The sequence below is a fragment of the Camellia sinensis genome, chromosome 15 (assembly GCF_055761805.1).
Source record: "Camellia sinensis isolate YWXY chromosome 15, ASM5576180v1, whole genome shotgun sequence".
NCBI classification, from domain to species: Eukaryota; Viridiplantae; Streptophyta; class Magnoliopsida; order Ericales; family Theaceae; genus Camellia; species Camellia sinensis.
In genome coordinates, this window is record NC_138975.1 from 33,716,781 (window position 1) to 33,743,923 (window position 27,143).

Genomic DNA, 27,143 nt, shown 5'->3' on the forward strand with positions numbered 1-27,143 from the left:
TTTTTCAAAACCTCCATTGGAGAGCACCTCACTCTAAAACCGAACTTCTCTCTTAGGATTGATCTACCTAGAGTGTTTTCCTCACCTTGGGCCTTTGTAAGAAGTGTGTTGATCGTCGAGGGCTTTGTTGAGATCTGAGAAATTTGGGATTTGGAGCACTTCTGAGTTTTACTCATCTTCTCCCTTGGAGCTCTGAATTTGAGGTAGGGATATCCTACTCCTCTCTATGGATTTTGTCTTTAAATTTTGGTAATTTGAGATGTTGGGGTTGGTTTGGTAATTTTTGTGAAAGTTTGGGCCTTTTGTGTTATGTTACAAAAGTTGGGGTTTTATTTGTAATAAACCTAGATGCATGTTTGGTATAGAGAAATGGAATAAATGTTGAATCATTGATGAAAATGGGACCTAAGGGTGGTGATGGTAATTATGGAAAATGACCTAATTACATTGTTTAATTAATTGAGATAATTAATTGTGGGAAATGAGGAAATGAATTGGAATTGTTGAGATTGGGAGTGCATGGGGTTAAAGGGTGTAGTTGAATTATTTATCACTCACCGAATTGAAATGTCGATTGAATATCTATTGTGCATTTATTTCCTGTTTAGAAATAATTGCTTTGGGCTACCGGTGAAGGGTAGTGTTGATTGTTGTAGACAATGCTTGATGATTAGGCAAACTAAAACTAATCAATTGGATGTGTCATAGAGCATGTCGGTTGATAGAATACATTAATTTTATGTATTGATTGATTGCATATGTGATTCTGTGTTTATATGCATTACTTGTGTATGGGAGGAGATAGGGGATGTACTCCACGGTTTAGGGGAAGATGGGGGATGTACCTCTAAACCGGTTAATGGTTTAGGGGAAGATGGGGGATGTACCTCTAAACCGGTTGTTGGAATGTTGATATAGCTCATATGCTTATCGGTTGAAGTGTTGATACAGCTCATATGCTTATCGGTTGAAGTGTTGATACAGCTCATATGCTTATCTGTTGTAGTAGTGATATAGCTCATATGCTTATCTATTGAAAAGTTTGTTTGATTTGATATAGCACTAAAATGTATATCATCATTGTTTGCGAAGTATGGGAGTAGTTTATGTGTTATTGGTACAACACCATAATGTGTATCCACCTTGGATTTCGAAAGTGTTCTAGTGATGAACTATAATCTCATCAAACGTTCTGGCCAGAGTACTGAGCCTTGTTTCCAAACTCAAAGTTGAACAAAAATGAAAAGTGAATTGTAACATAGACTTGGCTGTCATGGTAACGTAGGGAGATGTAAATGGAAGTGTCAGTGTTGACCATCTATCAGTTGCTAATCTTTTAGTCATTGTTCATGGTTGGTTTAGTGTATTTCTACTGGGCTGTGGCTCACCCTATATGGGAATATCATTTTCAGGTACAGGTAGCATGCCACCTCCAAGGACGTAGCTTGGGAGGCCAGAGGTGGACCTTTTTGTTGTTTTACTTTTGATGTATTATTTGTAAATTCATGCCAAGGGCTTAACGTGTTTGAGTTAGTACTCTTTTGTTGTAACCAAGTGTTAACTTGGAAAGCTGTAAGCCCATAGGGCATTTGCTTTTGTTGTTAACATGTAATACTTTTTGTAATGAAACTCTGATAAATGAAAGAATGTGAAGCTTTTGAATATCAATGCATGTCTTATTTAATGGGTTTAAAGTTATTATTTTGAGGGCGTTACATTAATCATGTAAACAACTTATATGATAACTAGGGCATTTGGTCATGTATAAGAGTGTAAAAATGGTGCGCGGTCCGTGGGCCGTCTGAAATTTGCCCACAGCTTGAGGTGGGCCCGACCCTATTAGGCCCGACAATTAGGGCTCGGCCCGGGCCCAAATCTGAGCCCAACCCGAAACCCTGAGCCTGGGCCTGGGCCATCATTTTGAAGCTTGGCCTGGCCCATTGGCCCACTCAAGGCCCACTCAAAGCCCGCCTTGAGGCTTGCCCCGCCTGAGGCCCAGTGCCATTTTTGTAGGAAAACACAAAATTTTGGTAAAAAAATATAAAAAAATCTCAAGCCCGGCCCAAACCTGAGCCTAGGCTCAACCCGAGGCCTCGACCCGCTCAAGACCTGAATACCCCTTGGGCTTGGGCCTGGGCCTAATTTTTAGGTTCGTGGACCGGGTCGGCTCGGCCCAAATTTTGGTAGGATCCCGCGAGACCCGACATGGGTTGGCCCGGGCCCGGGCCGAGCCAAATTTAGACCCCTAATCTTGTGGTTGTGTAGCATCCTTTGTGGTGTGAGATCTTGGGTTCAACTCATATACAGAGGAGTTTGATACCTTTTGTGGTGATATTTATTTCTTCCCCATTATAGGGATTGTTTGTGATTAGTAGTTGTTGGGCTTGGGCTTGGGCTTGGTGGACTTCATTTATTGATTGACTTTCTAACTATTGTGGGTTAGTAGTCTATTTGATGATGTACATTTTTTTTTTTATATTTATAATTATTCTTCTATCAATTGACAAAATAAAATAAAATAAAATAACACTTATATGACGAGACTTTATTGATTAAGAAATAAATTACGAAACCCAATGAAATACAAGTGCCTCAAATATGATTTATGGGTAAAAATCTCTAAATTTAATTAGGCTAAGCCTCATATTTTAAGTTCACCATTGAAGAGATGCCACCTCAATTAAGTTATGCTTATTAACTAGATTGATTTATTTATTTATAGGTTCTGATTGATAAATTTATTACTATAAATTTATTCATAAAAATAAAAGAGACTGATAAATTTATCAACAAGACTTAATGGATAATAAGTCCCACAAATAGGACCTCTTGGTCATTTATCTTGACTTATTTAGGTCACATCACCTCTTTATTTTTTTGTAGGCTTTTTCATAAAGCCAAAAAACCAACTTATAAGTCACTTCCCAAAACAATCCGAGTCTATTTGAATGATCTAAATTGTAAACTTTTTGAAGTTTAAAACATATCTGTAAAAAATCAAATTAATTTAATATCAATAGTCTTTCCATTAAATCACATTTGTATAAAAAAAAAATAAATGATAAATATAATTTGAATATATAAATGTGATTTGATAAAAAAAAACCTACTGATAAATTATATCTCTATTATAAAAAATAAATGACTACTTTTAAAATTATAATTGTCATCTATTTTATTTTATTAAAACAAATATAATTGTCACGCCCTCAAAATAATAACATTAAACCCATCCATATAGGGACATGCATTGATACACAAAGGTCCACATTCATTTATTCATCAGGGTATTTCATTACAACAGTATTACATGTTTACAACACAAAAAGACAAATGCCCTACGGGCTTACAGCTTTCTAAGTTAACACTTGGTTACAAAAGAGAGTACTAACTTAATTACACATTAAGTCCTTGGCTTGAAGCTATATGTAATACAATCCAGGAAAATAAGACAGCCAAAGTATGTCTACCTCTAGCCTCCCAGGCTATGTCCTTAGGGGTGGCACGCTACCTGTACCTGAAAATGATGTCCCCATATAGGGTGAGCCACAACCCAGTAGAAATATACTAAACCAACTATGAACAATGACTAAGAGATTAGCAACTGGTAGATGGTCAACACTTGCACTTCCATTTCCATTTTATTACAATTCCATGACGGTCAAGTCTAGGTTACAATTCACCTTCCATTTCTTATTCAACTTTGAGTTTGAAAACAAGGTTCAGTACTCTGGCCCAAACATTTGATGAGATTATAGTTCATCACTAGAACATTTTCGAAATTCAAGGTGGATACACAGTTTGGTGTTGTATCAATAACACATAAACTACTTCCATATTTCATAAAACGATGATGATATACCTTTTAGTGCTATATCAAATCAAACAAACTTTTCAATAGATAAGCATATGAGCTATATCACTACTACAACAGATAAGCATATGAGCTGTATCAACATTCCAATAGATAAGCATATGAGCTGTATCAACACTTCAATAGATAAGCATATAAGCTGTATCAACACTTCAATGGGAGAGCATATAAGCTGCATCCCCGGGTCCATCCCCCATCTTCCCTTAACCATTAACCGGTTTAGAGGTACATCCCCCATCTTTCCCTAAACCGTGGAGTACATCCCCCATCTCCTCCCATACACAAGTAATGCATATAAACACAGAATCACATACGCAATCAATCAATACATAAAGTTAATGTATTCTATCAACTGTCTACACATAATGCATATAAACACATTGGTCATATACACAATCAACCAATACATAAAGTTAATGTATTCTATCAACCGTCATACTCTATGACACATCCAATTGATTAGTTTTAGTTTGCCTAATCATCATGCATTGTCTACAACAATCAACACTACCCTCCACCGGTAGCCCAAAGCAATTATTTCTAAGCAGGAAATAAATGCACAAGTGGATAATGCATCAATATTTCAACTAGATGAGCAATAAAAGATTCGACTAGACTCTTTAGTCCCATACATTCCCAACTTCAACATTCTCAATTCAATTCCTCGTTTCTTCAATTAATTATATGCATTAATTAATTAAACCAATTAGGGCAAATTACCTTAATTCACAAACAACTCTAAGGTTCCATTTCCATCAATGTCCCAACATTAATCTCATTTCTCTATGCCTAACATGCATATAGATTTATATATTTAAAACCCCAACTTTTGTAAAATTACACAAAGGCCCAAACTTTCTCAAAATTACCCAACAACCCCCAACATATCAAAATACTAAAATTCAAAGACAAGGCTCATAAGATGGAGTAGGTTATCCCTACCTCGAATGATGGGACTCAACGAAGGAGATGAAGAAACGGAAATGCTCCAAATCCTTAAATTTTCAGATTAAAAGATAGCCCTCGACGATCAACACAACTTTTGTAAAGGCCCAAGGTGAGGAAATAACTCCTACTAGATCAATCCTAAGAGAGAAGTTAGGGTTTTAGCGAGAGGAACTCTCAAAATAGCTTTTTGGAAAAGTAAGAGAGAGAAAGGATGTTGAAAAGTGAACAAAAAGGTCGGATCTCGGCTTTATATAAAAGTCGCCCCGCTCGAGCAGCAAAATCCCCGCTCGAGCGTCACTCACAGATCCCCGCTCGAGCGTCTAATCCCCCGCTCGAGCGGCAGATGCACGCTCCCAAAACTTTTACAGACATGGTTCCCGCTCGAGCGACAAACTACCTGCTCGAGCGTCAGACACAAACTCCCGCTCGAGCGGCCAATCCCCCGCTCGAGCGTCTACCACTGCAGACGAAATACAGGATGGGTGATTTCCCCGCTCGAGTGCCAACACCCCTGCTCGAGCGAACAAGCAACAACAGAGTCCCGCTCGAGCGTCAAAAGCGCCGCTCGAGTGGAGAGGCCAAAAACAAACTGGGCAAAGATTTTACGTTTTAAAATACAACCAACTTATTCCCAACTTGCCCAACACAACCCAAAGCTTGAACACCAAGAGAAAGGGATAGAAAGAGGATAAGACAACAGCACCCTTACTTAACCGAATTCGGATTGCAGTTAAGCACGAAAGGGAAAACCGGGATCGCTATAATAATTTTATCTAATCATTTTAATTTTATCTAGCTTAGATTTTGCCTCCCACATATACCATCTTATACAATCATTACGGTACGCAGCAAGATTGATTGTCAAATTAATTTGTTACGTTTACAATTTTTGTTGTTATCAATTAACCTATGTGTGGATAATAATGTAAGTGAACTATACCGTAATTGCAGTCTGACAAGTCTCTGTTTCACTTTTCCCAAAACTTAACTTTCAATAGAAACAAAATTGTGGTAATTAGTGAAAGAATAATTTTACTATATATGAATTTTTGTGTAAATATACAAAGACTTAACGCAATACACAAAAGAGACTTGTACCTCATGAAAATGACAAAAAATTATAATGTAAATCTGTCGACCTTTTCTGCATTCCAACCCTACTGAATCTTAATCAAAGTCATTTTAATTTTCTTTTCATTCCAACTATATGAATAAAATAAGCAAAGGTGGATATGGTTTCTAAGAAAGAACCTGTGAGGTCCCGTAATGGTATTTTCTAGCTATATTTTGATGATCTGAACCGTTATATTATAAGGTTTGTCGAGTATATCGTCCATATAAAAAATCAAGTTAATTGGACATTTGCAACCCCATGATCAAGTCTTAATTGTTTTTAAAAAATTATTAAAATCATATCAACCGTTTATTTTTTGATAAATAAATGTGTTCATATTATAAGGTTACAGATGTCCAATTTACTTGATTTTTTTTTTGTAATTTATTATGAAAAAAAATACCATATGCACCTTTTTATAGTGCACTTAATAATATTTTCTTTGATTATGTGGTTTATTCTATATAGGTAAAATAACTTGAGATGAGACAGTAGATATCTCTAATTTCAATTGCAGATTTTTATCTGATAAAAAAATAAATAAGTGGATACCATATCAAAAACTAATTCTAATGATTAGATTTGGATAACAGAAAAAAATTTAGCCATCAATTAGTAATGGTTAATACTGAATACAAGGTATGAATCGAAAAAAAAATACTGAATACAAGGTGATTTTTGCCCAAAAAAAAATTAAGTAATTTCTGTAATTTTACTGTGACTTTCAACAGTTTTCTCTTTAATTTCTGTAATTTTATTGTGACTTTCAACAGTTTTCTCTTTCATAGTTGGACGTTGAACCCATTTATGATGGGAGTTGGAACCCATTTATGATGGAAGTTGCAGGTGTATTAGGCACAACTTTACCCTACGTTATTCGTAGTGTCATTGCAGAAAATACTTCATTTAAATAGGATAGATGGTGCAAATTAGCATTACTGTATGAATTATGTATCAACCATAGCATTAAAGTCTCCAAAGAGCCGCAACATACCCATTGCGTCCCCTACCAACTTAAACATGCCGACCAGACTTTCAAAGCAAAATCATATTAAAATTTCTCCAATGCACTATTATCTCCCCCATAAGAATTGCCTTTGAAATTTCTCCAACTCTTTCGCAACATCCACAGGGATCTTGAATGGCGACAGATAATAAATGGGCAAATTAGCTAGGTATTTTTGCTTTCACAAGGCCAATTTCTTCTTAAATTTCTCGATTATAGGCTTCCAAGTGCTAATCAGTGTGTTTGGTTTGAGTTTCCTGGATTAAGCTTTTTGAAAATTAACTTTTTTTGTTTTCGTATTTTTTTATTTTTTGTGAATATTTTTTAAATTTTAAACATTTTTTTACTTTTTTAGATGCACCTTACTTAGATGTATCTAAAAAGTAAAAAAATTGTGAAAAAATATTTTAAAAAATTAATAAATACATAAAAATACAAAAAATGTACTGAATTCTTGTATTTTTTTTTTTGTATTTTTGATATTTAGTGAATTTTTAAAAGATTTTTTTTATAATTTTTTTTACTTTTTAGGTGTATTTGTGCTAGGTGTGTTTAAAAAGTAAAAAAATTTCTTAAAATATTAAAAAAATCAGTAAAAACAAAAAAACACGAAAAATAAGAAAGTACAATTTTCTAAAAATTGTTTTTTGAAAAGGGAAAACAAGCAAGGTATGCAACCTAGGTCAGCTTTGAACTTTTAAGCTAGTCAGTTGTTGTAATGACTTTTTCTGAATTTGAAATAAAGATAAGTTTACACGACTATTTTACAATCATAGGATGATGTAATGGTGGCGATACTCCCAAATCAACATTTTATTATGATATAAACTTCACCACTAAAATCAAAGGTTTCTAGCATACACACCTGCATAAGCATTATAGAAAGTAAACCATAAGGAGGAAATGATAAAATGAAAAGGCGAGTAAGATAACACAATGAAGAAGAGCCCGTCACAAGGATAGATCAGCCAAAGTCAAAAGATCTTGAAACAGCCTTGCACCAAGACTCCACCTTTTTCTGCCTCAGATCTTCTTGTAATGTTGGACTGAAAATGGTAGCTTTTTTCCTTCTTTTCCCCAGAAGAAAAAATTTCCTCTTCTGTCCAAACCCCAATAGCTAACCCAGCAGCATAGGCTGCTCCAAGAGCTGTTGTCTCTATGTCAGCTGGTCTTACCACTAGGTTACCCAACAAGTCTGCCTGCAAAACACAAGTTCAAAATGAAACTGTGACATATATGAGTGCGATAGAGAAAAAAATAATTAGCAGCCAATTATCAAAATATGAACTGATGAGGAAATATGCCGCAAAAAAAAAAAACTTAAAAGACAATAGAGTAGACTTATAATTTAACTCCCCAAGGAAGATCATGCATCACTACAAGAAAATGGCGCAAAAAACACGGACGAATTAGCGACGGTGCGCCTCCCGTCGCCAAAAATGGTCTTTTGCGACGGCAAATTAAATCGTCGCAAATAAAGGTTTTAGCGACGGTGTTGTACCGTCGGTAATAAAACCACGCAGGTAGGGTAATAAATGCGGAAGTATTAGCGACGGCGTGTGCTTTACCGATGCAAAAAAAAATTGTTTTGAGACGGCATAAGTTTGCTGTCGCAAATAGTGGACCATTTGCGACAGCAAATGTCTGTCGCAAAAAAAAAGCTTATGAAAACAGCGTCGTTTTACAAACTAATTATTTATCATTTGCGACGGTGGAAAAAGTACCGTCGCAAAAAGTAAAAAAAAAAATTTGCCCCGCTCTTCCCTTTCATCTTGTCACTCGATCATTTGGATCCAAATCCCTAAATGTTTGAAAGAATTTTTTTTCCCCCAAAATCTTCAAACGAACGGCGAGCAGGCTAGTAGTGGTGCGGTGGTGCAGCGACGACGAGCGACGAACGGTGGTCCGGCTCTCTCTCTCTCTCTCTCTCTCTCTGTGTATATATATATATACAGATGAATGTATATTGATAAATCTGTAGATGAAGTTTTTGAGTTACTTTTAAAAACATTTTTCATTTAATGTCAATACCAAACAATGCAAGAGAATAACTGAAACCTTCAATCCTGCATCTTGAAGCCTTGCTCCTGCTCTATGTATTCCCCTTTGTTGCCTAACCTTCTTTAGATACTGCATATTTTGGTTTAATGATTACATCCATGTAACCATACTTCTCAGTAATTGCATGAAAAAGAGTGTTGATTTACTCTTGGAATGGCATCCTTTAAGAGTTTGATGCATTCTGTAATCGTTCTCATTAATCATAACTCAATCATAAATCTAATTGCTACAATTAAGCAAGTTACCCAATCAAATCATTGTAAAAGAAATAGGGTATTCCTCAACAAAAACAGTCTTTAACCTGAACGATCTCACTTTTCCTAACCATATAACCAGAATAGTTGACCCTCAAGTGTAGATGTATTCAACTCCAACAGCAAATTCAGGATACTTTCCGTCTCATAAACCATAAGTCACTGAAGCAAAATAAAACACCATCCACTAGGCAGCAAAAGTTGCATGCATCCTTGAGACTAAATTTCATGGTAAGAACTCAGAAGTATCAGATAGGCTGAATATCGGATGAATAAAAGTCTCGCATTACATAATTTTATTTGTAAGTTATTTTTAAGTCAAAATTTATTCTTTCCCCAAAATTTAAAATTATTAGAATAATGAGAATAAATCAATAAAATGGACAAAGAAGCCAGGCCGAAACTTATCATAGAACATAAGGCTGATATCCAGACATTGTTATTGATCGAGTGTTAAAAAAGAACAATGCATCTTTCTTTAATATTCTTCACTACTATGACATAGTGAGAAACCATTGGCCTCAAAGATAGAGCTTTGCCTTTTGGTCCTTAAATTTATGTATGGGGTGCCTCTAAATGGGAATTTTTAAATGCATTTTTTAAAATTTTTCTTTCTCATACCAACATTTATAATATGCATAAAGATATGATATGCTTAAAAGTTATGATTTAATCATCTTGTGTTAATTTAAAGTTAGTTACATTATAATTTAGGGCATGTTATGTGGTAATTGAAATGATTGGCACTATATAATATGATTTATAATGAGGGACTTTTTGTGTGAATGAGCCATGCTATGTTTCTTTATATGATATGAATTGACTGGAGATTTGGCTTTTAGCTGCTTTGTGCTTCCAATAGAAGAGATGAACGTTTTGTTTTTCCCCTGGTTTTGGTTGTTGTAGTTTGGACCTTGAAGTGGGACAAGAGGTTATATTATGAGATTGATAATTTGTTTTTGTTTTTATAATAATTACATGATTGATAATTACATGCATCTTTCTTTATAATTACATGATTGATAATTACATGTTTTTATAATTATTATGAGTAATAATATATGATTGATAATTACATGCATCTTTCTTTTAGCACATCGGAACCCGTTGATCCAATATTTATATAATTTACTTAAAAAGTGACATTTACATAATTAGTCACTTAATTTTTTTAATTGACCAATAAAATATATTAGGGGAATTCAAGTTGAACTGTCTTTCTTAACAATTTTATAAAAGTTTGAACTTGGATCCTATCCATCTAATTATGTTGGTTTTATGAATTAATAAAAAAAATGACGTCAGGTTTGTTTGTTTGGCTGTTTTTTATTTTTTTATAATTTTTTTTTTCTTTAAGGGTGTTTCTAGTCGGATGTATTTTTTTCATTTTAATATATAACAGCATAAGTTGGTTTCAAGGACGAATGAACAATAAAATTTGAGCAATTAGTCACATTATTTTTTTGTTAGAAAAAAATATATACGAGGGATTGTGAATCATAGTAATTTTCATTAGGTGGGATTAAAGGAATCTAACAAGAGAGAATTGGACGAGAGGAGCTTAAAAGTTAAAAATAAATGGATGAAAACTTCGTTATTCCATGAAGATTCAAATTTAGAACTACTTATAATTTCATATTAATTATGTGGAAACCAAATTTCATATTAATTATGTGGAAACCAAATTAATATATTAATAGATGATATGAAATAATTTTAGAAATTTTAAATATTTGTTATTTGTATAATCAATGAGATCATAATTTTAAAATAATAATATCATAACATATATTGGTACACTAATTGATATATCAATTAATGCGTATAGCATCATAGGTTGAAAAATGATCATGTTTCTTCTCTTGAGGTAATCATTCAAAAACTTTAAACAAATTGTGAGATATAATAATTAATAATAGTTTATTGAGACAAAAATGTGATCATTTAATAATTTCGAAATATTACATAAGATTATGTATGTGGCGTTCAAAATAATAATATAGACAATAATGATCCATCTTTATTAAATAATTTTTGAGACAATATATGATTAGTGTGTTTTTGTATAACTCATCTATCGAGTTTATAAATAATGCCGCATAGTATTATGGAATACTAATACTTTGGAGAATTCTACCATACACATCCATTTATCATATGCATCATTAGTCATGTCATTTTTTTTTCCTTTAGTTATGATAAATTATCTTCGTTAATTATGATATTATTTTAGTTAAAACTTATAAGATCTTTGCTTGTGCCTCATGTGGTGTTTGGTTATGATTTATTTATTTTTTTAGTTATGACTTAGAAAGTATGAAATTATATCATTTTTTTTTTCAATTAATTGATCTCACGTGTTGTTGTATAAGTATTTCATTTTTTATGTTCTCCTATCAAATCGGTAAATAACTAACTAGGATAAGACCACCTACCTATTTGAGAGAAATTGGACGGATAGGTATCATGGTACACGAATACGTAGGTATTATATTTAGAGTTACTTCGATGAGATATTTTTGCGGATGCGTACGGATGATGGATAAGAGTTGGATTGATTTGCCAAATAGGATGTCGAGCGAATACATTAATGAGGTTGATGAATTCCTTTTGTTTGCCTACACCAATAGGGTTTAAGGTTCGATGATCAGTTGTCCGTGTAGGAAGTGTGAGAATCGATACCATCTTGTACGAGAGGGTGTATGGGAGCATCTGATTTTGAATGGTTTTTTAAAAAAATACAAACATTGGATTAATCATGGGGAATCTTATGTATCCCTGCATGGTAATCGAGAGAATGAAACATTAGCTAATTTAGACATTGGGGATGATATGATTGGAATAATACAAGGGGCTATGGGAAATTCACATGCCGGTACAAGTGTTGAGGGTAATGAACCACAAGGACCTGATCCCCATGCATCTGAACCTCAGCTCGGTCCAAATGTAGAGACTGCAAAGTATTTCAAACTTCTTCAAGATGCACAAAGTGAATTGTATCCTGGTTGTCAGAAGTTCACATCTTTGTCATTCATTGTTCGTATTCTACATTTGAAGGTGCTTAATCAGTGGACAGACAAGTCTGTTGACATGTTGCTTGAGTTATTGAATGAGGCGTTCCCGTTGGGTGTGAAACTCCCGAACTCATATTATAAAGCTCAAAAGGTCACAACAAATTTGGGCTACACGTATGAGACGTGGGATGCATGTCCCAACAGTTGCATGTTGTTTCGAAACGGGGACGCCAATCTTGATAAATGTGTCATATGCAACAGTTCTAGATGGAAATCAAATGGTGATGGTGGTTCAGATGGTCCTAACAAAAGTGGCAAACGAATAGCTGCAAAACAGATGAGGTATTTTCCTTTATAGCCAAGGTTGCAGAGGTTGTTTGTGTCATCCAAGATGGCCAAGTTAATGAGATGGCATGCAGAGGAACGAACTGATGACGGTGTCTTTAGGCATCCTGCTGACTCCCTTGCATGGAAAGATTTTGACCGTCGGAATATTGAATTTAGTAATGATTGCTGAAGTGTAAGGTTTAGCTTAGCATCTGATGGTTTTAACCCATTCAGAACAATGAACATAGTTCATAACACTTGGCCTGTTGTGTTCATTCCATACAACTTGCCGCAATGGATGTGCATGAAGCAACCATTTCTAATTTTATCCATGCTTATTGACGGCCAGAAAGGACCTGGTGACAAGATTGATATGTATATGCAACCGTTGATTGAGGAGTTGAAGGAATTATGGAATGAGGGTGTGTCAACATTTGATGCATCAACAAATCAAATGTTTCAAATGCATGCAGTTTTACTGTAGACAATTAGTGATTTTCCTGCATACGCAAACTTGTCAGGATGGAGCACTAAAGGCGAATATGCATGTCCTTGCTGCAATAAGGAAACTACATCCTGTTGGTTGAAGCATAGTAGGAAACAATTATACTTGGGTCATTGCAGATTTTTACCTACTGGCCATAAATTCCGGAAGGATAAAGTATCATTTGATGGTAGTCGGGAAGTTAGACTCAAACCAAAATTGTTGTCTGGAACTGAGATGTTGCCGCAATTAGAATCTGAGGGTATTTTAACCCAATACAAGAGGGATGACCTTAAGGAGAGGCATAGGAGACAGGTAGAGAAGGAGAAAGCTGGACATCGCACCCATAGCTGGAAGAAAAAGAGTATCTTTTATGAACTGCCATATTGGGAGCACAATCTAATAAGACACAACCTCGATGTGATGCATATAGAGAAGAATGTTTGTGACAATGTGTTGTGGACAATATTAGGGGTAGCAGGAAAATCGAAGGATGGTGTTAATGCTCGGCGTGATTTACAAGATATGAATATTAGAAAACCCCTACATTTGTAGTTAAGAGGGTCGAATAAAGCCTATTTACCACCAGCACAATTCACGATGACCAAGGATGAGAAAGATTTGTTCTTGAAAATGTTGAAGAAAGTAAGAGTTCCCGACGGGTATTCATCCAATATATCACGTCGTGTGCGCTCACATGATAGAAGTATTAGGGGTCTTAAGAGCCACGATAGTCATATTCTGATGCAACAACTTATTCCATTGGCTATTCGAAGATCGTTACCGAAGAATGTAATTGAACCCTTGATTGAATTGAGCAATTTCTTTAGACAATTATGTTCCAAAGTGAATCATGCGACGGATTTCCAATATATTCAAGATCGTATCACTGTAACACTTTGTCATCTAGAGAAAATATTTCCTCCGAGTTTGTTTGATATAATGGAGCACTTGCCTATACATCTAGCTGTTGAAGCATTATTAGGTGGAGCGATTCAGTTTCGTTGGATGTATCCAATTAAGAGGTATCTTCTTACTTTGAAGCAATACGTGCGTAATAGGGCTCATCCTGAAGGATCAATTGCTAAAGGATATCTTATGGAAGAATGCATGAATTTTTGCGCACAATATCTCAATGATGTGGAAACCAAATCTACTCGACCCGTGAGGAACTATAGTGGTGTTGATAATCTGGGTCATGCTATTGGTGAAAACACAAGTTTTTATCTTGATAATACTTCTTGGGTACAAGCTTATCGGTACATCTTATTCAATACAAGCGCGGTTCAACCATTAATAAAGTAGGTTAAGTCACTCACTCACTCAATATTTTATTATGTTTTGTTGAATTTTCAACCAAATTTTTGTATTGATAAATTTTCAATCTACACAGCAAACACCTTGAAGTACTTAAACTCAAAATGCCTCGTGTCGACGATCATCAGTTTCGGCGTGAACATTTTGAAACTTTTCACATTTGGTTCAAGGAACATGTATGTATTTAAGTCTATACATTCTAGTTACTTAAGTCGAACTACATTTTAAATTTTACATTTTCGTTTTAAATAGGTCCAAACTTTGCGAAGGACTATTGATGTCATATTTTCTGAAGAGATTATTCTATTGGCAAATGGTCCTCATAACCTTGCAAGGAGGTTCAACGGGTATATACTGAATGGGTTTCGGTATCGAATAAAGGCCATGGATGATCGTCGAGCCACACAAAGTTGTGGTGTAGCTTTGAAGGCAGATGCCATAAGTTATGCTAGTCGGAAAGACAAGAATCCTCGTGTGGGGTCTATGTACTATTAGGGACAATTGACAGATATTGTTGAGATTCGATATTCCAATGAGAAGAAACATGTGTTGTTTAAGTGTGATTGGATTGACAACATTCACGGAAAGAAAGAAGTGTCTTTAATTTCACGTTGGTGAATTTCAATCATTTGTTGTACCGAGATGATCGAATTACCAATGAACCTTTCATCTTGGCATCCCAAGCAGAGCAAGTTTGGTATGTTGCAGACCCGTTACAACCAAACTGGCAAGTGGTGGTGAAGATGTCTCAAAGAGGTTTATTTGATATGAGTTCGACTGATCCACAAATCGAGCCATATATGAACCAACAATTGGAAGAAAATATAATGCTTCGTGATGAAGAAGTTGGTTGGGTGAGGGAAACCGCAGAAGGGGAAACAGTTGATGTTCAAATAGGCTGATATTTAATCAACATCAGTAATTCAATTAAGGCCAAGGTTGTAGTTAATCATCAGTTTCTTAATTTACTTTGTCTTTGTAATTGTATTAGTTCAATTAATGTCATATTATAGTTGATGACAAATCATTGTCTATGTTTCTAATGTCAATTAATGTTATATTGCTTGCAGATTATTATGGGAAGGAAGAGAAAGCCTGATCATCCCTGGCGCATGATGTCTGATGTGCTACATAACAGGACATTAGTAGCACCACCATTAGAGGAGGCATCATATCGGCCACCATTGGAGCGGCCAGTAGTGCCACCACCATCTGACCAGCCATCGCAGCGACCACTATTACTGGCACAACCATTAGAGGAGGCATCCCAACGTCCACCATCAGAGGGGCCATTAGTACCACCGCATCGACCACCATCAGTGGCAGCACAACAGCTACCATGTACTCGGCCTCCACGCCTACCATCGGTGCGTCCACCATCAGTGGCACCATAGCAGCTATCATCCCGACTAGAGTCATCAGCTTATGAGCCATCCACAGGTATATAAATTTGCTTTGATTTGTATGACAATTATTTAAACATAGATTTATTTATTCTCATTATATATAACTTGTTTATTCTCATTGTATTTTGCATACCCTTCGACTTCTTCACAGCCCACCTCAGGTATAAGAATTCGATTTGTATTCACATTATTCAAATTTGCATTTGTTTATTATCATTGCATATTGTTTATTGTTATTGTATCTCGCAGGTCATGTTAGTTCTTCATCAACCTCGACTAGACGTGGTAGAGGATATGCCAAGGGCATTAGAGAGTGGGGTACTGGTAAAAAGCTAGACATACAATTTGATGAAAATTACTGCCCAATAGGGGATAACGTGACTAAGTTAACTACTCAACTTGGCATTATTATGAGGAATGGTAACATTGTTCCTCTTACATTTCTTGACTGGAACAATGTGCCTGATGATATTATTGATGCTATTTGGAAGGATGTGAAGGTAGTACATTTTTGTCCAAAAATTCGAATTCCAAAATTGTGTTATTATTATTTAAACTTTGAAATTGTGTTTTATAGGACAATTTGAATATATGTCCAGAGGAGTACAAGCCAATCTACATGAAAAACTGCAACAGCATATGGAAGGATCACAAGAACAAGATTAAGGCTAAGTATTTCAAGCCTAGAAGTACTGATCCTAATCTGAAAGATGATGTTCCTGTGCACATTGTGCCAAGCCAGTGGGAAGAACTTATGGAGTATTGGCGTACTTCCAATGCTAAGGTATACAAATAATTTATATGTATGATATGTAAACATACAAATCATATTTATATACTTACATTTGTTGAACCTGTTATAGAAAATTGCAACTAGCAACTCTAAAAATTGGAGAGCTCACGGCATAGCTCACACCACAGGGCGTACTACTTTCGCTCAGATACGGCATGAGGTTTATATTTTATTGTTTTATTTTTGTATATAAATAAACATTGTATATTTGCAAATTATTTGGATTCTAATTTTCATATTTCTAAAAAAATGTAGATGACCAATAAGGGAGAGTCTACTGATAAGATGAATGTTTGGCTTATGACACGTAGAGTCGATGACCCAGAGGTTATCCAGACCTTGGTAGTTTCCAAACACCTTTGATTGTATTTAAAGTATATTTTTTATTTTTTGTGTGTCAACCATCTTAATTTGGCATATACTTGTATATCTTATTCAATACAGGATGAGTTTAATCGTCAACTCTCTATGCTACCTGAGGATTGTCGGACTTTGGAGGCTAGGAATGCCATTTTCCATGAGTTGATAGGTCATGACGGACATGGATATTGTCGCACATACGGGAGAACTGTGTCTCAGAGAGCGGTGCATAAAGATGGTGCTGGGCCATCACAGTCAACACCCCAGCCATCGACAATTGTTCAGATCACCCAGCAGGTTCGTGCAGAGCTAAGGGATGAGTTGAGGGAGGAGCTGCGAGCAGAGTTCGCTACACATTTATAGCAAATGAGAGCTGAGATGACGGCCTTAGTGTCACAGGAGGCGAGTGTGGATCCCAACAGATAGGTTCAATATAAATTACATTGTTTGATAGTTCAATTTTCACAGAACATTGTGTATAAAATTTGAATATGATTAACACATTACGCATTGACTATCATAGGTTCCTGATGCATCGAGTGGCCACTGGGCATTCAGGGAATCTGCAGAAGATGAGAATCCACATACAGCACCACCAGAAGATCAGGTATAAAATATATCTTTGCATTCTAAGCTAAAGTGTATTTTTGCATTCTTTACATTCTAAGTTAACAGACTTGTGGGAGAAGACGGGGCTCGAATCGGGTTCCCGGATTGGGAGTCAGAGCCGGATTTAGCTCGAAACTTGGCACACACAACCGCCTAGGCACGAGAGAGTTGCGGGAGAAGACGGGACTTGAATCGGGTTCCCGGTTTGGGAGTTAGAGTCGGATTTCGGTCTAGGCAAACTAGTTCCTTAAGAAACTTGAACTCGAGGTGTTAACGCCCCAAAATCACCAAACAGTGGCAGTTTAGCACGAAACTTGGCACGCACGACCGCCAAAGCACGAGAGACTTGTGGGAGAAGACGGGGCTCGAATCGGGTTCCCGATTTGAGAGTTAGAGTCTGATTTCGGTCTAGGCAAACTAGTTCCTGAACAAACTTGAACTCGAGGTGTTAACACCCCAAAATCACCAAACAGCGTCGGTTTAGCACGAAACTTCGCACGCATGACCGCCTAGGCACGAGATACTTGTGGGAGAAGACGGGGCTCGAATCAGGTTCGCGATTTGGGAGTTAGAGTCAGATTTCGGTCAAGGCAAACTAGTTCCTTAAGAAACTTGAACTCGAGGTGTTAACGCCCGAAAATCACCAAATGGCGTCGATTTAGCATGAAACTTGTCACGCACGACCGCCTAGGCACGAGAGACTTGTGGGATAAGACGGGGCTCGAATCGAGTTCTCGATTTGGAAGTTACAGTCGGATTTCATCTAGGCAAACTAGTTCCTTAAGAAACTTAAACTTGAGGTGTTAACACCCCAAAATCACCAAACAGCGTCGGTTTAGCACGAAACTTGGCCCGCACGACCGCCTAGGCACGAGATACTTGTGGGAGAAGACAGGGCTCGAATCGGGTTCCCGATTACGGAGTTAGAGTCGGATTTCGGTCTAGGCAAACTAGTTCCTTAAGAAACTTGAACTCGAGGTGTTAACGCCCCAAAATCACCAAACGGCGTCGATTTAGCACGAAACTTGTCACGTACGACCGCCTAGGCACGAGAGACTTGTGGGAGAAGACGGGGCTCGAATCGAGTTCTCGATTTGGGAGTTAGAGTCGAATTTCAGTCTAGGAAAACTAGTTCCTTAAGAAACTTAAACTTGAGGTGTTAACGCCCCAAAATCACCAAACGGCGTCGGTTTAGCATGAAACTTGGCACACACGACCGCCTAAGCACGAGAGACTTGTGGGAGAAAACGGGGCTCGAATCGACTTCCCGATTTGGGAGTTAGAGTCGGGTTTCGGTCTAGGCAAACTAGTTCCTTAAGAAACTTGAACTCGAGCTGTAAACGCCCCAAAATCACCAAAGGGCGTCAGTTTAACACGAAACTTGTCGCGCACGACCGCCTAGGCACGAGAGACTTGTGGGAGAAAACGGGGCTCGAATCGAGTTTCCGATTTGGGAGTTAGAGTCGGATTTCAGTCTAGGCAAACTAGTTCCTTAAGAAACTTGAACTCGAGGTGTTAACGCCCCAAGATCACCAAACGGCATCGCTTTAGCACGAAACTTGGCACGCACAACCGCCTAGGCACGAGAGACTTGTGGGAGAAGATAGGGCTCGAATCAAGTTCCCGATTTGGTAGTTAGAGTTAGATTTCGGTCTAGGCAAACTAGTTCCTTAAGAAACTTGAACTTGAGGTGTTAACGACTGAAAATCACCAAACGGCATTGGTTTAGCACAAAACTTGGCACACACGACCGCCTAGGTACGAGAGACATGTACGAGAAGACGGGGCTCAAATCGGGTTCCCGGTTTGGGAGTTACAGTCGCATTTCGGTCCAGGCAAACTAGTTCCTTAAGAAAATTGAACTTGAGGTGTTAACGACTGAAAATCACCAAACGGCGTCGATTTAGCATGAAACTTGGCACGCACGACCGCCTAGGCACGAGTGACTTGTGGGAGAAGACGGGGCTCGAATCGGGTTCCCTGTTTGGGAGTTACAGTCGCATTTCGGTCTAAGCAAACTAGTTCCTTAAGAAACTTGAACTCGAGGTGTTAACACTCCAAAATCACCAAACGGCATTGGTTTAGAACGAAACTTGGCATGCACAACCGCCTAGGAACGAGTGACTTGTGGGAGAGGACAGGGCTCGAATCGGGTTCACGGTTTGGGAGTTAGACTCGGATTTCGGTCTAGGCAAACTAGTTCCTTAAGAAACGTGAACTCAAGGTGTTAACGCCCCAAAATCACCAAACAGTGTCGGTTTAGCACAAAACTGGGCACGCACGACCTCCTAGGCACGAGAGACTTGTGGGAGGAGACGGGGCTTGAATCGGGTTCCCAGTTTGGGAGTTAGCGTCGAATTTCGATCTAGGCAAACTAGTTCCTTAAGAAACTTGAACTCGAGGTCTTAACGCCCCAAAATCATCAAACGGCGCCGGTTTAGCACGAAACTTGGCACGCACGACCGCCTAGGCACGAGAGACTTATGGGAGAAGACGGGGCTTGAATCGAGTTCTCGATTTGGGAGTTACAGTCCAATTTCATCTAGGCAAACTAGTTCCTTAAGAAACTTAAACTCGAGGTATTAACGCCCCAAAATCACCAAACAGTGTCGGTTTAGCACGAAACTTGGCCCGCACGACCGCCTAGGCACGAGATACTTGTGGGAGAAGACAGCGCACAAATCGGGTTCTCGATTACGGAGTTAGAGTCGGATTTCGGTCTAGGCAAACCAGTTCCTTAGAAAACTTGAACTCGAGGTGTTAATGCCGCAAAATCACCAAACGGCGTCGATTTAGCATGAAACTTATCACGCACAACCGCCTAGGCACGAGAGACTAATGGGAGAAGACAGGGCTCAAATCGAGTTCTCGATTTGGGAGTTAGAGTCGGATTTCAGTCTAGGAAAACTAGTTCCTTAAGAAACTTAAACTTGAGGTGTTAACGCCCCAAAATCACCAAACGGCGTCGGTTTAGCACGAAACTTGGCACACACGACCACCTAAGCACGAGAGACTTGTGGGAGAAGACGGGGCTCGAATCGGGTTCCCGATTTGGGAGTTAGAGTCGGATTTCGGTCTAGGCAAACTGGTTCCTAAGAAACTTGAACTCGAGGTGTAAACGCCCCAAAATCACCAAACGGCGTCGGTTTAGCACGAAACTTGTCGCGCACGACCGCCTAGGCACGAGAGACTTGTGGGAGAAGACCGGGCTCGAATCGAGTTTCCGATTTGGGAGTTAGAGTCGGATTTCAGTTTAGGCAAACTAGTTCCTTAAGAAACTTGAACTCGAGGTGTTAACGCCCCAAGATCACCAAACGGCATCGGTTTAGCATGAAACTTGGCACGCACAACCCCCTAGGCACGAGAGACTTGTGGGAGAAGATGGGGCTCGAATCGAGTTTCCGATTTGGAAGTTAGAGTCGGATTTCAGTCTAGGCAAACTAGTTCCTTAAGAAACTTAAACTCGAGTTGTTAACGCCCCAAAATCACCAAACGGCATCCATTTAGCACGAAACTTGGCACGCACGACCGCCTAGGCACAAGAGACTTGTGGGAGAAGACCGGGCTCGAATCGGGTTCCCAGTTTGGGAGTTAGCATCGGATTTCAGTCTAGGCAAACTAGTTCCTTAAGAAACTCGAACTCGAAGTGTTAATGCCCAAAAATCACCAAACGGCGTTGGTTTAGCATGAAACTTGGCACGCATGACCGCCTAGGCACGAGAGACTTGTGGGAGAAGACGGGGCTCGAATCAGGTTCCCGGTTTGGGAGTTGGAGTCGGATTTCGGTCTAGGGAAACTAGTTCCATAAGAAACTTGAACTCGAGTTGTTAACGCCCCAAAATCACCAAACGGCATCGGTTTAGCACAAAACTTGGCACGCACGACCGCCTAGGTACGAGAGACTTGTACGAGAAGACGGGGCTCAAATCAGGTTCCCGGTTTGGGAGCTAGAGTCAGATTTCGGTCTAGGCAAACTAGTTCCTTAAGAAACTTGAACTTGAGGTGTTAACGACTGAAAATCACCAAACGGCGTCGGTTTAGCACGAAACTTGGCACGCACGACCGCCTAGGCACGAGTGACTTGTGGGAGAAGACGGAGCTCGAATCGGGTTCCCTGTTTGGGAGTTACAGTCACATTTCGGTCTAAGCAAACTAGTTCCTTAAGAAACTTGAACTCGAGGTGTTAACTCCCCAAAATCACCAAACAGCGTTGGTTTAGAACGAAACTTGGCATGCACAACTGCCTAGGCACGAGTGACTTGTGGGAGAAGACGGGATCGAATCGGGTTCACGGTTTGGGAGTTAGACTCGGATTTCGGTCTAGGCAAACTAGTTCCTTAAGAAACGTGAACTCGAGGTGTTAACGCCCCAAAATCACCAAACAGTGTCGGTTTAGCACAAAACTTGGCACGCACGACCTCCTAGGCACGAGAGACTTGTGGGAGGAGACGGGGCTTGAATCGGGTTCCCAGTTTGGGAGTCAGCGTCGAATTTCGGCCTAGGCAAACTAGTTCCTTAAGAAACTTGAACTCGAGGTCTTAACGCCCCAAAATCATCAAACGGCGTCGGTTTAGCACGAAACTTGGCACGCACGACCGCCTAGGCACGAGAGACTTGTGGGAGAAGACGGGGCTCGAATCGGGTTCCCTGTTTGGGAGTTAGCGTCGGATTTCGTTCCAGGCAAACTTGTTCCTAAAGAAACTTGAACTCGAGGTGTTAACGCCCCAAAATCACCAAATGGCGTCGGTTTAGCACAAAACTTGGCTCGCGCAACCGCTTAGGCACGAGAGACTTGTGGGAGAAGACGGAGCTCGAATCGGGTTCCCGATTTGGGAGTTAGGGTCAGATTTCGGTCTAGGCAAACTAGTTCCTCAAGAAACTTGAACTCGAGGTGTTAACGCCCCAAAATCACCAAACGGCGTCAATTTAGCACGAAACGGGTCACGCACGACCGCCTAGGTACGAGAGACTTGTGGGAGAAGATGGGGTTCGAATCGAGTTTCCGATTTGGAAGTTAGAGTCGGATTTCAGTCTAGGCAAACTAGTTCCTTAAGAAACTTGAACTCGAGTTGTTAACGCCCCAAAATCACCAAACGACATCCATTTAGCACGAAACTTGGTACGCACGACCGCCTAGGCACAAGAGACTTGTGGGAGAAGACGGGGCTCGAATCGGGTTTCCAGTTTGGGAGTTAGCATCGGATTTCGGTCTAGGCAAACTAGTTCCTTAAGAAACTCGAACTCGAGGTGTTAATGCCCAAAAATCACCAAACGGCGTCGGTTTAGCATGAAACTTGGCACGCACGACCGCCTTGGCACGAGAGACTTGTGGGAGAAGACGGGGCTCGAATCAGGTTCCCGGTTTGGGAGTTGGAGTCGGATTTCGGTCTAGGTAAACTAGTTCCATAAGAAACTTGAACTCGAGGTGTTAACGCCCCAAAATACCAAACGGCATCGGTTTAGCACAAAAGTTGGCACGCACGACCGCCTAGGCACGAGGGACTTGTGGGAGAAGACGGGGCTCAAATCGAGTACCCGATTTGGGAGTTAGAGTCGGATTTCGGTCTAGGCAAACTAGTTCCTTAAGAAACTTGAACTCGAGGTGTTAACACCCCAAAATCACCAAACGACATCGGTTTAGCACAAAACTTGGCATGCACGACCGCCTAGGCAAGAGAGACTGTGAAAGAAGACGGGGCTCGAATTGGGTTCCCGGTTTGGAAGTTAGAGTCGAATTTCGGTCTAGGCAAACTAGTTCCTTAAGAAACTTGAACTCGAGGTGTTAACGCCCCAAAATCACCAAACGGCGTTGGTTTAGCCCGAAACTTGGCACGCACGACCGCCTAGGCACGAGTGACTTGTGGGAGAAGACGGGCTCGAATCGGGTTCCCTATTTGGGAGTTAGATTCGAATTTCGGTCTAGGCAAACTAGTTCCTTAAGAAACTTGAACTCAAGGTGTTAACACCCCAAAATCACCAAACAGCGTTGGTTTAGCACGAAACTTGGCAAGCACGACCGCCTAGGCACGAGAGATTTGTGAGAGAAGACAGGGGTCGAATCGGGTTCCCGGTTTGGGTGTTAGAATCAGATTTCGGTCTAGGCAAACTGGTTCCTTAAGAAACTTGAACTCGAGGTGTTAACGCCCCAAAATCGCCAAACGGCGTCGGTTTAGCTTAAAACTTGGCACGCACAACCGCCTAGGCACGAGAGACTTGTGGGAGAAGACGGGGCTCGAATTGGGTTTCCGATTTGGGAGTTATAGTCAGATTTCGGTCTAGGCAAAGTAGTTCCTTAAGAAACTTGAACTCGAGGTGTTAACGCCTTAAAATCACCAAACGGAGTCGGTTTAGCACAAAACTTGTCATACACAACCGCCTAGGCACGAGAGACTTGTGGGAGATGATGGGGCTCGAATCGAGTTCCCGATTTGGGAGTTAGAGTCGGATTTCAGTCTAGGCAAACTAGTTCCTTAAGAAACTTGAACTCAAGGTGTTAACGCCCCAAAATCACCAAACGGCGTCGGTTTAGCACGAAACTTCGCACGCACGACCGCCTAGGCACGAGAGACTTGTGGGAGAAGACGAGGCTCGAATCGGGTTCCCGGTTTGGGAGTTAGAATCGGATTTCGGTCTAGGCAAACTAGTTCCTTAAGAAACTTGAACTCGAGGTGTTAACGCCCCAAAATCACCAAACGGCGTCGGTTTAGCACGAAACTTGGCACGCACGACCGCCTAGGCATGAGAGACTTGTAGGAGAAGATGCGACTCCAATCGGGTTCCCGGTTTGGGAGTTAGGGCCGAATTTCGGTCTAGCCAAAATTATTTACTAAACTATCTTTGTAATTATATAGTAGTTAATTTTTTATGTTTTTCTGTAATTAAAATATTAACACCATTATATAGTCATTAATTATTTTCATTTTGTTATTTTCAGATATTTCCTGAGTAGCAGTTTGCTTCTTGTAGAATGCGGGCGTGTAAAGATTATGACCAACTTTTGTTTTTGTAACCCACAGAAGAATGAAGACGAAACCTTTTGGTTTTGATTTACGTTATTTAGATTTGTGAACAACATTGTGTATGCATTATGCGACATTATGTTGTGGGATCATCGACTATTGTTATGAATTTTTATTTATGTATTGTTATGAATGGAACAACATTATGAATTTTCATTATGTGCCAACTTTTGTTTATGTATGTATGTATTTATATTATTATGTAATTATCGATTTTTTTTTAGTTATTTTTCATTTAATATAGGTGACTTTCATATTTGTAATAATTTTAATGCAGTTTTTTTTTTTTTTTGAGACGGCAGCACACACCATCTCAAAAAAAAAAAAAAAAAAAAAAAATGAACTAGGGTTTTTTGCGACGGCCCTTTACTGTCGCAAAAGATAGGGATTTGGCTGAAATGTAACGCCTTTAGCGACGGTTTTATTTCTGTCGCCAATAGTCCTTTAGCGACGGCTACGGTTGCTGTCTCAAATAAACCTTTATCGACGGCAGCTTTGCCGTCGCAAAAGACCTCTTTAGCGACGGCAAGACAGAGCCGTCTCAAAAAAATTCAGATTTTTAGACGTTATTTGCGATAGAATTTTTCCGTTCCAAAATGGAATTTTGCCATCGCAAAACAAAGGCGACGACGTTGTGCCGTCGCTAAAGCCCTTTTGCAACCCCCTTTGTTGCGACCCCCCACTTGCCGTCACAAAAAGCCACCTGCCGTCGCAAAAAACCTTTTGAGACGGCGTTTGGGGTATTTGCGACGGCGTTTTGCCGTCACAAAAAATCAATTTTTTGTAGTGCGTAAATAACACAATATCACAACAAAAATGTTTGAACAAATATTTGCTAAGACTATATGAAAGGAAAAATATGATTACTGTGGAAATGTTTGTAATTATCCAATTATATCGGAAAACTAAAATCAAATTGATTAGGCTCATTTTCAATGCAGAATCAAATACAATCCAGATTTAGATAACTTTCCAACATAAATAACTTCAAACACACATCAATAAAAAAAAGTTGTTCTCATGCTAAGCTGACCTAGTTTTAGATTCAATTAAATAGCAATGAAATTTAGCTTATAGCAGAAAATGTGAGGAAAAAAATGAACTGAATTTGCATCAAAAGGTTGTTTAACAGTAGCACCACCATCCCCCTCTAAGCAAGAATTCCCCCTTCTCATTTTTGACCTCACCCTTCTCTTCTGCATCCTTGTGCATCGAATCCAACAAATTTTTCACCTAGAAACACATACTCTCGAGCACAGCTCGAGCAATATGAAACCTGTTCATAAACCTCGTAATCCCAACACAAACTCCACGAGCATCATCACGCCACCATGGAGTAAATAATCCATCAAATGCTAGCAGAAAATAAACTCCACCAGTGGAGTCAACCTGCATAGCCAAGTCCTCAATCTCACTAGCAGTTCTAATTAACCAAGACCATCTCTGAGCCACTGAACAGCAGCTCCTGCAATGGCAATTGAGCCCTCAATAGCATAGTTTGGGAGTGTTTGGGAACTTGGTTTTTGAGTTTTTCTTTATGTTTTTTTTTCACCACAAGACAAATGTTTTACAAAATGAAAAAAAAAAAAAAAAACAAATCCAAACAAAATATCACATCAAACCCTATAATCATTTCACTTTTTCTCTCACAAACATCACATCCAACCACAAAAAACCCCAACTATCTTTCCAAACACAAAAAATTTTCTCCAATAATATCTTACAATTAAAAAAACCTACAAAAAAACCCACTCACCCACTTTGTCGGAGCATCTGGGCCAAGCTTAAAAGCTCAAGTGCTTAATAGACCATGAGTAGGCTGAATCAACTCTTCACCGGTGTTGAGAAGTATGAAAGCCCCAGTTCTAGAAGTACTTTTTGCCTCTCCATTCCTACAAGCTTGCCCCAGCATTGCTGCTTGTTGATCACCGAGACAAAGCAATTGGGATTCCTGGGATTGGCCATCCAGTTGATATTTTTCCAATAATCTCAGAATTACTGACAACTTTGGGTAGAATTTCAGCAGGAATTTTGAGCATCTCCAATGTGGATTTATCCCAATCAAGTGTTTTCCGATCCATAAACATAGTTCGTGATGAATTTGAAACATCTGTGACATGTAAACCATTATTAACACCTCCAGTCAAATTCCAGATCAACCAGGAGTTTATTGTTCCAAACAGGGCATCCTCTTTCTCTAATTTCCTATACAAAATACAAAATATTATGGTAAATCTAAAATAAAATAAAAAATTAATTCTTCCAAATTTACAAGTAAATTGAGTGCAATAGTATAACACCATATCATTACTAACACGTAGTGTCACTATCCAATAATAGATGCATCCGATGGAGGGATGGAGCCGCGATTTTGTCTCTGTGGGGAAAATATCATATAGTGAAATTTAGACAAATAAAAAGGACAATATTTATATTTTTCAGACCCTAATTTCAATGAATTAAAATATATTAGACAAAATATCCAATGTGAATAAATATATGCATGAAAAAAAATAAATGAATAAATTTTTAATACAAAACCACTTGGTCCACTATG

General features: G+C 38.8%; 1 protein-coding gene across 1 annotated transcript; it reads right to left on the reverse strand.

Moving 5' to 3' along the window:
- Positions 1 to 7,916: 7,916 nt before the first annotated feature.
- Positions 7,917 to 26,894, reverse strand: LOC145812914 (glycerol kinase-like). Its single transcript, XM_082908149.1, has 4 exons — positions 26,887 to 26,894; positions 26,516 to 26,791; positions 25,895 to 26,051; positions 7,917 to 8,141 (listed from the first exon to the last, which is right to left on the reverse strand). Exons 1-4 carry the CDS (start codon positions 26,892 to 26,894, stop codon positions 7,917 to 7,919), a joined length of 666 nt encoding a protein of 221 aa, XP_082764275.1.
- Positions 26,895 to 27,143: the final 249 nt, after the last annotated feature.

Excerpts from the sequence above, each read along its gene's own strand:
- LOC145812914 (XM_082908149.1), bottom strand. Across the intron at positions 26,052-26,515 it reads ATCCCAATTGCTTTGTCTCG|GAGCTGCTGTTCAGTGGCTC; the intron begins GTGATCAACAAG and ends TTGCCATTGCAG. Across the intron at positions 8,142-25,894 it reads GGCGTGATGATGCTCGTGGA|GCAGACTTGTTGGGTAACCT; the intron begins GTTTGTGTTGGG and ends TGTGTTTTGCAG.